This window comes from Poecilia latipinna, unplaced genomic scaffold, assembly GCF_001443285.1.
Source record: "Poecilia latipinna isolate Pla-1442-1.1 unplaced genomic scaffold, P_latipinna-1.0 Scaffold126, whole genome shotgun sequence".
Taxonomy (NCBI): Eukaryota; Metazoa; Chordata; class Actinopteri; order Cyprinodontiformes; family Poeciliidae; genus Poecilia; species Poecilia latipinna.
This window is the reverse complement of record NW_015112742.1, coordinates 56,498-70,142: the sequence shown is the minus strand read 5'-3', so window position 1 is coordinate 70,142 and position 13,645 is coordinate 56,498. Positions and strand designations below refer to the sequence as shown.

Genomic DNA, 13,645 nt, shown 5'->3' with positions numbered 1-13,645 from the left:
GAACGCAGCTCAAACTGAAGCGGTGCGTTCAGGGTGATCTTCAGTGCTAAAGTTGTTTCGTGTTTGTTATGTAACAGAACCTCAGATGACATTTTTCAACAGCCATGTTCTCCAACAGCCCCTGAAAGTCTGACACAACACCTGCAATTATGCCGGGATTAAATTAAACGCAGGTGAACTCCGCTTACTAATTATGCAGCTTCTGAAGGCATTGTGGCGCAAATGCATGTGGCACTCTTCAGACGTCTAGTTCAGGCACCACTGTGTGTTGCTTTGTCGTAAAACCTCCACAAAATTACTCTCGATTTGTAGGTCGTGACAAAACATGCAAAAGTTGAAGAGGTGTGAATACATTTCAGTAAAAGCTCCACATGCACGTGTGTTTTATTTTTATTTCTAAGCGGTTTAACTAACGACTGGTGTTCTTGTCGCCTTTGTTTCCGCAGTGTATTTGGAAGACAGCTTCATCAAATCAGGAGTTTTCAGTGTCGCGGAGCTGGTGCGAGTGTCTAGAAGTAAGTACACGCTTCCGTATTTGTTTTTGCTTGTTTGCTGTCGCTTCAGCAGCCGGCCTGCCTACCTGCAGCCCGTCTGAGCTGCTCCTTTGTTGTTGTTGTTTTTTGTGGAATCTCGCTGACATAGTTGGACCGTCTTAACGTCTGCAGACGGCGTAACAGGTGCATCGGAGTTGATGTAAGACTCAGGAAGCTGTCAGCTTGCATAAACTCTCGCGGCCATTAATCAAGTGTAATCAGGAAGATAAACACACCTGCGTGTTTGTGCAGAAACTTGTGGGTTTGGCGGGGTTTTTTTTTTTTCCTGGGTTAGAGCTGACCCAGAAAAGCCCTCGCCTTCGACCCCCACACACGAAAAAAAACCTCAGTTTTCCTTTGTAATCTCTGAGCTGAAATCCCAGCACACAGCTGTGCTGCAGAGAATCCAGTTTACCCAGTCTCCTTTGCTTTAGGATAACTCTTGAGTGCGCAGCTGTCTTCAGAGCTTCATCTGCACGGACATGTCTCCCCTCCTCCTCCTCCTTCTCCTCTGCAGAGCCGTTGACGGTTGTTCTCCAAAGGCTGCCCTGACAGCCAGGGGCACGTCAAGGCACAGTTTACCTGTGCAGACTCTGAGCTGAGGCAGCAACTGTAGCGAACTTGCCTGCGGAGCACAAAGACTCCAGTCACCCCTCCTCTTCTTCTTCCTCTTCCTCCTCCTCCTCCTCTCTAACCTGTGTTTAAGAGAAACATGCCGATGCTGTGTGGCCTGTGTGTTGCAGCATGCAGCAGTCAGCTACGGCGGTTCGTTCCCGCTCCGTGGTCAGGACAATCGGAGGCTGCAGCCGGGGTCAGAGTTTATGGCGGGGTCAGGAAATCGCTTCCACTAATAAAGATGCTCCATTTGTTGTCCTGTTTTTGTAGAGTAAATGGAACTGAAGCAGTTTTGCGGTTTTAAGTTAAAGCTGCTTGTGTAACTCTTATTAAAAAAAAAAAATGTTTGTTGAAACTGTCATTAAGTCATGACGGTTAAGAAAATGAATAATCTGTGAAAAATTCTACTTAGAAACCAGAAACAGAGGCAGAAGGAGGGTCTTAGCGGTGTCAATCACCCCTGGTGTGGTGCTGCTCAGCCCCTCTTGCTCTCTGCTAGCTGCAGCTTTGAAATGAACGCTCAGGCTAGTTAGCGTAGCCACTGATGACGGCAGATATACGGTTTTATATATTTTATATATTTTACAGATATACTGTAAGTAGTTTCTCCAGCATTAGCACATTAGCAATGAGTACATGAGGTTGATTGACAGCGCTGAGTCCCTCCTCCTGGCTCTGACCGGTTGTTTTCGGTTGGGAGCGTTGCATTTCTTCAGACGGCAGTAAAAGCTCTGGGAGGAGGTGGAGAAGATCGATCTTTTGAGGACAGTTTATTCATAATCCCTGATTTGCTCCTTCCACGAACATGACCTGACCCAGAGGTGAACTCATTCTTGCTGCTGTTCAAAATGGGATTAAAGAGAAGATTCGGTTAGCGGCGTGTCTCCACTGTGAACTGTTCTGTTGTTTTCTAGCCATGTTGTTCTTTGTGGTGTGTGCTGTCCAAAACGGTCTGGTTTTATTTTAATCATCCTCGCTCGCTAAAAACTTTCACATTGCTGCTGCCAGCTTGAGGTTGCTGCATATAGTAATCCTGAAATTATTCACAACCCTGGAAGATTTGTGTTTGAAATTATTGTCATTCAAGCAAAAAGACTGCTCCCGATTAGAAATAAAACATTGTTAAATGTATTCTGCGCGTTATAAACTTGCATTTTACGTGCTGATGTTTTATTTAGCCGCTTGGGCAGAGTCTCAGGAAACCAGATGCCCACAGTGGACTCAAATGATGTTGCTCAAAAATGCTGAAGGTCACAGAGTTATTTAAGAACCAACAGGAAAGAGAAGAGAGGAGATCACAGTACTGACCGCTAACATAGTGCCGTCGTAGACTCAAGCACCGACATGTCAGCGTGACGGTCAAAAACTGTTAAAAAAATTAAAAAATCTGCCAGAGTTATGAATAATCCAATCATCAGTTCGACCTTTCTCTTATAACTATGGTCAATTCCAAAAATTTACCATTTCTGCAGGGTTTCCTCCAGGGTATTATAAGCCTGGCAGGCCACCAGGCTTTCCTTGTGCCCCCACCAGGCTTAGCATTGCTTATGTAAGTTTTTTTTGTTTTTTTTATGTTTGCATTTGTTAAGACGTTATAGTTGGTGTTCAGATATTAATCTTTTAATAACTCATAATTATCAAGTGATATTTTCATATTTCCTGTCAACTTTAATTGTTTTTTTTAGCTCAAAAACACATCGGGCCGCTGACAGCACCCAACCACCAGGCTTAGCAAGTCTTCTGGGGGAAAACCCTGTTCTGGCAAACAAACCTCAGACTTTTGCCAGTTTGACAGCAGTTCTCAGTTTTAGTCACCAAAAATAATAATTTGATTCACTGAAATCTAGAAAGTCAATCTGCTGCATGTCCAAATATATTCTTTACATTTGCATGCAGAAGAGTTGGGCTGACGTTACAGAAGAGGAGACGTCTGACCTTTTTCTTCCATCTTAAACCATAAATACTTCTAAAGCTTGAGCCACATTGTCTCGTTTTGTGCTCCAAACGGCACTAACTACCCGTTTCAGTGCTCAGACACAGAATATCCCTTGGAAGGCCGTGTTTTTGTGTAGCGTTTAATTTGCCCTCTGACCAGATGGCCTCTGAGCCGCCACATTTGCTCTCATGTGACAGAGGCCGGCTTCGGCAAAGCCGAGCTGGAATTTTAAAAAGGTCGCCGGACACACAGGAATTGTCACTCACTCAGCCGGTCGCTCCCTGGGAAGATATCTAAGCAGCCGCTCGTCCGTCATCGCGCTCCTCTCCCGGCTCTCTGAGCTGTCGAGACATTCTTTGAAGTCCATCAAAGGGAGCTCTGGAGTTCAAGGCTGAATCGCAACCCGGCGTTTCGACTCATTAATGCAACACGAGCCTCAAGTTCAAGTGTAAAAAATGCATTTCTTTTTTTTTAAAACAAAGCGTGGACGTGCCCAGGCGAAGGAAGCCGGTTGATCTAGAGCACAGAAAATAATCATGTGTGGGTTTTTTTTTTTCTTTTTACTGAATTAAAGCCAAAATTATTGAATAATTGATCGACGGGGGGGGGCGGCAGACTGGCACTGCAAAAACTGCGCCACGCCAAGAGGGACGGCCAGGGGGTGGAGGGCGCGGGGCTGTCCTAACCAGCGGGTCGAGAAACAAAACAACAAAAACAATGATCTGGTATTCAGCGTCCTCGGGCCGGATGCATTCCTCCACAGACAGCCCGGCGTGGGTAGGGGCCGCTGCCAACGCTGCAGCGGGCTGCCAGGGCGGAGGCTGGCGGATCGGATCGTGCCAGTGGTGAACCTCAGACCACAACAGACGGCGCCACACACTCCATCTTCTCATCCACTCCAAGCCGATCGAGCAGTGGAGCGGCAGGCGGCCTCACGGGCCACACACTGGTGCGAGGATGGGTGGCGAACCCCTTTTGTTCTGTAAACACAGGCACGGCCTCCCTTGAAACAATATCCTTCACCTCAACCGCAGCGGGGAAAATATCACCTTTTCCTCTGTAAATCATTATCAGAGGAAACGGCGGAGAGTTTAACTGCTGGGTCTTTCTCTGCGCAGTTTTCTTTTTTTCTTTTTTTTTTCCTAATTCGCTCAGCATAAAAAGATTTAACCATATACAGTTTTACGATAATCCGTCTAAGTTCTTTATGCCTTAAATCCAAGGAACCAGACCTACTGGCAAGTTTTCAAATCGGTCTCGATAACCCGACTCTGCAAAAACACAAAATCTTACCAAAGAGTTTTGGTCAAATATCTTAGCACACTTGAAATAAGATTTTACTGACTTACAAATACGTTTTCAGCAAGACATAGGAGCTTATTTGAAGCAAGGAAATCCTTAATATTGGTGAAAAGGTTCTGGTTCCACTCAAATATCATTTCACTTATTATAAGACATTGTTCCCATGATATAAAGTAAATAATCCACAAGTTAAACTAGTACTTTTTAATCAATATTAAGGATTTACTGGCTTCTTTTTCACTCAGATCTTGTACTTGTTATGTTTAATATTTTTCATAGATTCAGTTAAATAAATGGGAATAAATCTTATTTTTGTGACAAGATGTCAGTAGCAAGTCTATAAACATTAAATCTGTTGTATTTGCCAAAGTTTATTTGTACAACGTTGGTCAATAGCCTTACCTTTATGAGGCTTTTTATGACAGGTCACGATTAAGTGGCTTAAACTATTGAATAAAAAACATGCTTGTGGATAATAGACAGAAAATGAATAAAACAGAATTTAGAGAAATACCTAAAAATACATAGAAAACCTGCAGAACTCTTAAGGATCAAGAAAACCTTAAGAAACTTAAGATCATTCTGGAAAAAATGAAAAAAACAGACTGAAACCACAAGAAGTTGAAAGTTTCCTGAGCAAGTTCTCCACATGCAGTGACTTTAGAAACACTCAGTAAACACCAAACACCTTGGACTAAAAACACAGACACTCCACCAATCACGGTCTGTGTAATAAATCATCTGCTTCTAGATGCAGGGATGGAGATGCATCTCTCAACCGGAGAGCAGAGTAACCTTGAGCTGTTTTCTTTGTGTGTCCTCCTCAGTGCCGATCACCCACGGCGCAGCGGTACCCTTCTCCATGGCGGACATGCCCAGCCAGCCCTACTATCATGACCTGAACTCCAGCGTGGCACTACAACGCTCCCTGTCCTCCCCGCCCGGCAGGTCAGTGGGACGCCAGCGAAGCGCAATTATCAGACAGTTTCTTTTACAAATATCATCTCTTGTTGCTCCAAATACTTGACTTTGTTTGCTGTATTCTAACTTTAACTTAGCTCCACTTATTTTAGGCTTTTTTGTCTTATGTTGTCCTAGTTTAGCATCTTTGCTAAGTTTAGTTTAGTAAACTTTAGCTTGTAGGAATTTAGCTTATATTAACTCAGCCACATTTTTTAAAGTTATATAAATTTGAATATTACTGAAAAGTTTGTGTTTTAGTTCCTCAATTCTCTTAGTGAAACACTTTATATAGATTAATTACATACCTACTGTTTTTAAGTCTTCATTTCCAGTTTGTGATGATTTTCTGCTTACAAGTAAGATTAGAAAATTACATCAGACTAATAAAAACAAAATGTAGGCTTAATAAAAATGTATATTACCTGTTTAGCTTTAGTCTGTTAAATAAGCTTTTTGTTTATTGTGCATTATTTTGGCTTAGCATACAGTGGTTTAGCTATGCTTATTTGAGCTACATTTTCTAATCTTAGCTAAATTTAATTTATTTTCCCATAAATCAGTATATCTGAGCATAGTTACAAGTTACAAGTTAATTTGTTGTAAATTAACTTAGCTTAGCACACATTTTTACTTTTTCATTTTAGGTTAGCATAGTTTAGCTGAACCAATTTTAGCTTCATTTAGCTTACATAACTTAAATCTGAGATTATCTAATTACTGAGATTATATTATTTCAGTTTATATTATTTTAAATTAGCACATCTTACTTGAAGCTAACATAGGACAATACTTGTCCTATGTTAGCTTAAACATGTTAGCTTAAACACAACTTGTCCTATGTTAGCTTAACTTGTTTCACAATACACAAATACATTGATGTAGTTGTTGATTTTACAAAGGTAGAAAATAAATATTAGCACCTGTTTCAATCGATATGATTTGTGGTGCATAAAACGAACGATTGCATCAAGTAATAAACCTGACTTTGCGTCCAGCAAAAGGCCCAAAACCAACATGGAGGAGAACATGGATACCAGCCCGACGGGACCCGACTTCTACTCGTCACCCAGCTCACCAGCCAGCAGCCGGGCAAACTGGCACGACAGAGATGGAGGTGATTTGCACTTTTTATTTACTTCCAGCTGCTTTATCTGGTAGTCAAATGTCAGACTGCAACTCCACCATTCCCCAGTGGCTGTCGATGGCGTGCATTATGATCGTTTTGTAGCTCAACTTACCCTTAGCCGTCCAGCCGTCGGCCATCTTAGCAACACTTTCTGCCTCCTTCACCGTCTGAACAACTTGCAGCGCTTGCATGTTGTCTGAGTATTGTCTGTCAATCTTTTGTTGCTCCTTCTGGAAACCCAAAATGCTGCCAAACACATGATTTAAGAATAATTGGGTCGTCTTATGTTACAATGTGTGTTTCAAGGTCTTATCACACCCAAACGATTCACAAGATTGTTGATATTGCTAAAAGAATCTATAAACATTTTCCATTTTCATTGCATGCAAAAAGGTTAACAGAGGTGTGTGTTTTTCTTGGTAAATAAAGTCAGACAACCTTGTTGCAAGCTGCTCTGCATTAGTCTTTCCACTGATTGTAACAAATAATCTTCAAGAACGTACTTAGTGGATGTTTCTACATTTTAAAAATAATGGCAATCACAGCAAAAGGTGAAGCAAATACTTTGTCAGAGAAAACTCGTGCAAATGTTTAAGATAATCTTTGAACATAATCTGGATTAAGCAGAACCTGATCCGTCATGGACTGTTGAATAAAGGCAGGATGGATTCCTGTTTCCATTTCACTTTTGCTAAAAACGTTCTCCTCACCATCTGAACGTTGCAGTTAAGAAAACAAAAACCCGGATCTGTTATTGTCCTGTTCTGTTGATCCTGGGTGAACTGTGACCTCGGTTGCTTTAGCCCATCTATTTAAATGTTTGAAACAGTTATTTGTCCTTCTGCTCTGAAGTGCAGAGGACTGTTGCTGAGTCGCAGTTCGGCATTTGCGGATTTTCTCTGGAAGGTGACTCCAAATTACTCGCAGAAAATTTGCTTATCATCAGATTTTTCCATACAATAACCCTAAATACCGAAAAGAAAGTTCAACTTGGGAAGCCGAAATAGTTGAAAAGCAATCCAGGATCGACGTGCTTTCCTCGCTGTTGATTGGCTGAACCGCCAAGAGCTAACGTGTAAGCATTGATGCATTTTAATGTGTAATTGGTGAATTAACTATTAAAATAGGCAGTTGAGCATTTCCAGAAGGGATCTCTAGTATATGAAGATTTGTAACTTCAGTAAGTCGTCTTCGAAATGCGTTGAGTTGCTGCCATGTGATTGTTTGAAGTGGTCTGTGAATGAACTGGACTCCTCTGGTATTAGTTTAATGAGAGCAGAGAAAATATACAGACATGTACTTATTTTATGTTCAGAGGAAAAACTAAATCCTATTTCTAAAGCGTCAGTAATGAAAATCTGTTAGTCATTCCCACCCTTTACTCTCACTTGTCTACGTTGTTTTAGTCGTATTTTACCCATAAGAGCAGGTATTCTGGTCTAACTTCGACACGCATAAAATTATTGGAAATAAAGCCCATATTTTCTTTTTTCTTTTTCTGCCTCTCCCTGCACAGTGGTTTTTAGCTCCGGTTTGAACCCAGGCCACCTCCTTTTTTCAATTTAATATAATCAGTGGGGAGGCTGCGAGAGGAAAACACCAGATGACACACAGGAGACGCAGCAGTGGTGGGATTCAGCCGCAGCCGCAATGTGGGTACACGAAATTCTAGCGTGTCCCTCTGCACAAGGCCCGAGAGCATTGCACTGCGTAAACTTAGACACTTGGGGTGAGGAGGAAGGGAATGAAGTGGGTAGGAAACTCTCCAAAGACAGCCATTACTCTGTCAAGAGAGAATAAATGAGAAGTGGGGCGATATTAAACCCATATGAGTCCTCCAAAGTGCCAAGGATTTCATTTCTTTCACGTGGTCGTCGTTCTCTGGTAGTGCTCTGGTCTGGGAAAGCACTGAAACGCTGGAGTTTATTACACACCAGCACACATTTACTCAGCCAGCACAAAACAAATCAGTCCTTTTAAACATGACTAATAAAGTTTAAAGGCAACGACGCTTCTTTAACCATTCAAAGGATTAATTAATTGCTGTAATTTACTGCAACCGCCTTTTTCTCATCCTTGAAAGTCTCCTCTAAGGTATTTCTCTTCTTTGACTGCTGCATGAAACGTATATCCTTTCCCAAATCAGGCTGGGAAATCCCCTTAAACTCCCACCACCTCTCCTGCTCGGAGATAACAAAGTTTTCCTGTTGCTTGTCCGGATCTTTCCCCGCATCTAGTCAATTCAGGGAAGGAAGTTTAACAGATTTAAATACGAAATAACATAAAACATCTTTTTCTGAAAGAAAAGAGGCAGATGAGGTGAAAGTTATACGAGTGTTCATCGTGGAAGAGGCAGGAGAAGACATAGGCCACCGCCTCTCACATCTATTTGTTATCACGTTCCCTTCAGACTCCACGTCTCGGCATGGAAAATTGAAAACCGCACAGCCGTGACAGCGGAGCGTCGCTCGTAAAACCGGGGAGCCGCAATAATGAGAAGCTCGCGTCTTCCTTTTTTTTTTTTTTTTGTGCACACTCATTCTGTCGTTAGCAACAAACGAACTTCCTCAACAATTTCGGAGCTTTCCGGATTATTCTTGGGGAATTACAGCAGTTTGTAAGGCAGAGAGTGTTGCTCTCTGCCTTAAGATTACATGAGGGGCTTAAAAGTTTAAAATCCTATTTGGGTCACTTTAATCATCTGCTCCGACGTGATAAAAGACTTGTTTTTTAAGTTATTGAGGAGTTCCGGTGATTTATTTATTATGAATCCAGAAATTGTATGGGATTTCCCCTCAGGGAGGAGATTATTTTCCAAATGCGTTTTTCATTGTCTTCTGCGTTTCCTTTTTATTACAAGAGGCCTTCAGGATCAAATTCAACCCCGTTTTAAACATTTTCTTCATTAAACAAGGCATCAGGATAAACCTTTCAGGAATTACTTGATTAATTTACAGCAATAATCTGAAATCTTGTGCATCGTTTTTCTGGTAGTCGTGTCCCTTTGTCTTTGTTCGTACATTTGGAAGCAAAATGCCACGACTAGATTTGCATTGATCAGGGGTTTTTCTGACCGATGCCAATTATTGGGTCTCAAATGGCAAATTTCATTCTAAAGCACTTAAAGAAACAATAAAAACTGACCTCAGTACTTCATGATTTAGCCAAAAAAGCAAGATCTGACCAGCCACTTTTAATCTCAACTTGTGTTGATTTTTTGTCCTACTAATTAGATTATCCTGTAGGCTTTATAAGTCAGTAGGTCTGAATTAAAAGAAAATAGTGAGAGTTCTTTGTTATGCTGCATTTACTGAGAATGGGGGGGTAGAAAAAAAAAGCAGATTGTTCAGCATCTGTCCTGCCAATCACCAATCAGGACGGATCAGGAAAAAAATTGGTCGACCGATTCCTGCTTTTCTTAAAAGACACGACTCGTAATGCTAAAAATGGCATTTATTTCATCAAAGTGAGGTTTTAGGGTTTAAAAAATGTGAAAATATACAACAGATGTGTGTAGATTGAAATTTGGAATGATATGCTGAAAAGAAATATTCCTGATTCTCTTCTATTCTTCTTCTTTTTTTTTTTTACAGAGACTCGAGCAAATAAAAATATCCCGCTGTTTCTTAACAGAAAATGAAACCCCTGTTTTCCATCACAGCATTTCCTCCCAAACTTTCATTTTTATTATACTCAAAAAAAAAAAATAAACGTACAAGCTGTACAGCCTCTTCATCTCCTTTTTCTTTAAACTATGAAGAAGAGTTGAACGCGGTTTCAGTGACGGTTTCGTTTTGGTTTCCTCTGACAGCAGAGATGTCCTCTCCCACAATGAAGAAGCCAGAAAAGCCGCTGTTCAGCCCCACCTCCCCGCAGGACTCCTCCCCACGACTCAGCACTTTCTCTCAGTCTCACCACCCGGGCCTGTCAGGTGTGGGACACAGTGGTGAGTCAAAGCTCAGTTTTTCCTCATGAGGTAAACATAAATAAATAAATCGGCGCAAACCTAAGCTTGCGGTCGCGATAGAAAGTACTCTCTCCTGCTTCTTCTTGGATTTTAACCAGGTTATAACGTCACTTAAAGCTCAAGTGTATAAACTGTTTTGTTTTTTTTTAAATAACCAGCCTGGGATTAAAAAAAAAAAAACTGCGAGTGGGAGGAAAAGCACATCTGGATTTAAGAGCGCTGCTAATCGAAGCGCTTTGTTGTTGATCTTCTGTAAGTTTGACCAAAACGCCATAAAATGAGGAGTTTTGGCTTTTTGCAGGTCCAGAGCAGAAACTGCAGTCAAAGACGGCTGCAGTTACCTCAGAGCAGCAAATTCACATATCTAGTCAGTGAAGGGTTGGACGGATACTGCCAAACAGTTTGAAATCTGCCTCTTTAAAAAGAGAGGGGGGAAAAAAACTTTTCAGAAGTGGAGAACATTTAGGACGGCCGTCGGTCTTTTCCAGAACAGACGTTCGTCCCCAAAAGCCACATTTTACACTATTACCCTCAGTTAGCAGGTTACATGTCAAAGTTCGCTGGGAATAAAACCCAACAGATGCAACGTGTTTGGAAACGTTGGCAGGAGGAAGCCTTCTAGATGATGGCAGGACAAATGACTAACAACCCGTCTGGAAATCTCAAATTATACCAAAGCAGAGATGTGGCAACTCAACTGTGACTGTGCACCGTCTGCAACAAAATGGCTCCGAACGACAAGGATGACGGTCCAGTCAAAGTCCAGACGAAAATACTAAAGAGAGCGAGACATCAACGAACTGAAAGACCGTCGTCAATTATAGATCTGACTTCAACTTATTGGTCCTGAATGTGGCTCCAGAAGCTGTTAACCCACTGAATGAACACTGGACTTTAAAGAGAGCCTCATTTATTCTGAGCCCTCTCTCTCTCTCTCTCTCTCTCTGTCTTTCTTGTCTGTGTGTTTTTCCCCCACAGTTATATCATCGAGGAGCCCCCCTTCACACTCGCCCCTGCAGTTCTCAGCCTCGGCCATCCTGCCTCCGGCACCGTCGTCCTACTTCTCCCACCCCACCATCCGCTACCCGCCTCACCTCAACCCCGCCGATCCCCTCAAGAGCTACGTGCCGTCGTACGACCCGTCCAGCCCACAGAGCAGCCAGGTCGGTCTCGTTCTGTGTGTCTGCAGGTTTAAAGTATTAGTTTGGGCTTACTCACAGAGCCTCCAGCCTTTGTTCTTTATCTTGTTGGGCTCTGACCTCGAGAGATTGAAGATAAGATAAATTACGGCACGCAGTATTTCACTAATGCCTTCAAGGTGCGCTGGGAAGTCGGGAATATGTTCTTGTTTTGCTTACATCTGCTAAATTAAAAACACATTCCTGTTAGTTGTCATAAAAGTATTCACACCCCGTGAACGTTTTCAGGTTTTGTCCCTTTACAATGCATGTGTCAGAGTCGAATCAAAGCAGTTTTTATCTGTTTTACTGCCAAACATCAATCAGTCCCTCCAGTTTCTTGTGAATTATAATGGAAATTCACGCAAAATCAGCAAATCTTTGCACTTCTTAATGCATAATTGTGAATTTATTGCAGATTTGTGGCAAAAATGGTGAAAAGTATTGGATTTGTTACTTCTACTAAACATCTGCCTGAGCCTTACTTGATTTATAATCCATAACAAATAAAAACGTCACATTTGCCGTCATACATAAGTGCAAATATTTCTGAATTAATACCACAAACACTTTGATTTTTACTGCAAAAAATCCCATGATGCTTTTGGAAGATGGATGCAGTAAGTTGTAACTGTTACTGTTTTATCTGATAAAGATGTACAATAACGCAATACTCTCTCAGGTTTGGAGAGTTTGGTTGAAATTAACTCAAAGGTTATTAAAAAAAATTCTCAATAGCGTTATTACTTATACACTTTCAATTGAATTGAATTAAACACAGAATGTTTAATATTCAGTGGGATTGTTGAGATTAAAGTATATTCATGCGGTAAAATGGACCAGTCAAAGTCCAAAACTGATGAGCTCCATCCAATCTGCCTGAACTTCACGAGCAAAAACTGATTTTCAAGATGTGAAAATAGTGGAGACCCTTAAAGCCGCAGCGACAACAAAAAAGGCGGTTCTTCAAAGTATCGACCCGAGGCTGAACACCAGCACGTTTTCAGAAAAAAGAAAAAAAAACAAAAGTGCAGAATGATGTATGATTTTCCTTCCACTTCACAACGATGCTCTTTGTGTTTGTCACATAAAAGTCCAAATAAAACACGACAAAGTTCTTGAAACGCGACAGAATGTGAATGAGATCAAGGGTTTTAAATGCTGCTGAAAGTCTCTGTCACTGACTGTAATTGGTTAAAGACACACTCATAAATCCACTGCAAAGACTATTAATCTGCTGTAATTTACACCGAGTTATGATAATAACTGAGACGATTATAAACCCTTGAATGTTTCTGTCCGTATATTTTCAACATGACATAACGCTCGGGCCAAAAGGTTATAATACACTCGGAGCCTTATGTTTGCAGTTAATTTAAAGGGAAACAACAACCGCATGACTCCATAAAAAAAAAAAAAAAAAAAATCAGCCAAACTCTTGAGACTGCAGTCACATGTATGACACGCAAATCCCCATCAGGACTCGGCTGTAAATCAGACGGCTTTCTGCGCTTTTGTGCGTTTCGGCGAACACAGTGCGGGCCAGTGTGCGCTGCGAAAGAGCGAGCGAGCGAGTCCGGCGTCTCTATAGATGAGAAAAGCCGTGTGATATTTATGTGAGTTTTATTTCCCCGCTGTTCTCACTGTAAACAAAAGCCTCGTAGACGGCTCCATCTCCAGAACGGCGGCGGTGGGGGTGTTGCTCCAGAGAGAGAGAGAGAGAAAAAATAAAAGAACCCACGGGGAATGATAAAGGTTGTAAATATTTGCCGTTGCCGGGGCCGTGCTCTTGTGCAGAATTAACTGGCCCTCTGCTGGGGTTCTGGAGAAAGACCAGTGGGGGGACGGAGGTGGAGGTGGAGGGGGTTCTGCAAATAACACAGCGCTTATAATCCCGTGGACAAGTGCCAGAATGTTTTATGCTTGCTTTAACGCAGATTATATTACACTCTAATTAAACATTCTATTCACAACGAAGGGAACCCTGCGGATTCGATTCTTCTCCGAAAAGGCCTGGTTGAGTTT

General features: G+C 41.7%; 1 protein-coding gene across 4 annotated transcripts in view; it reads left to right on the top strand.

The window, feature by feature from the left end:
* The window catches only part of LOC106945059 (nuclear factor 1 B-type), a 98,793-nt gene that overhangs the window by 70,818 nt on the left and 14,330 nt on the right, over positions 1-13,645 (top strand). For 3 of the 4 annotated variants that reach the window (XM_015028482.1, XM_015028483.1, XM_015028480.1), the window contains exons 4-8: positions 447-515; positions 5,214-5,334; positions 6,345-6,463; positions 10,287-10,421; positions 11,421-11,605. In XM_015028482.1, the coding sequence (XP_014883968.1) occupies positions 447-515; positions 5,214-5,334; positions 6,345-6,463; positions 10,287-10,421; positions 11,421-11,605 (629 nt within the window). The remainder of the gene's footprint in view (positions 1-446; positions 516-5,213; positions 5,335-6,344; positions 6,464-10,286; positions 10,422-11,420; positions 11,606-13,645) is intronic. The other variant, XM_015028481.1, reaches the window with a different exon arrangement.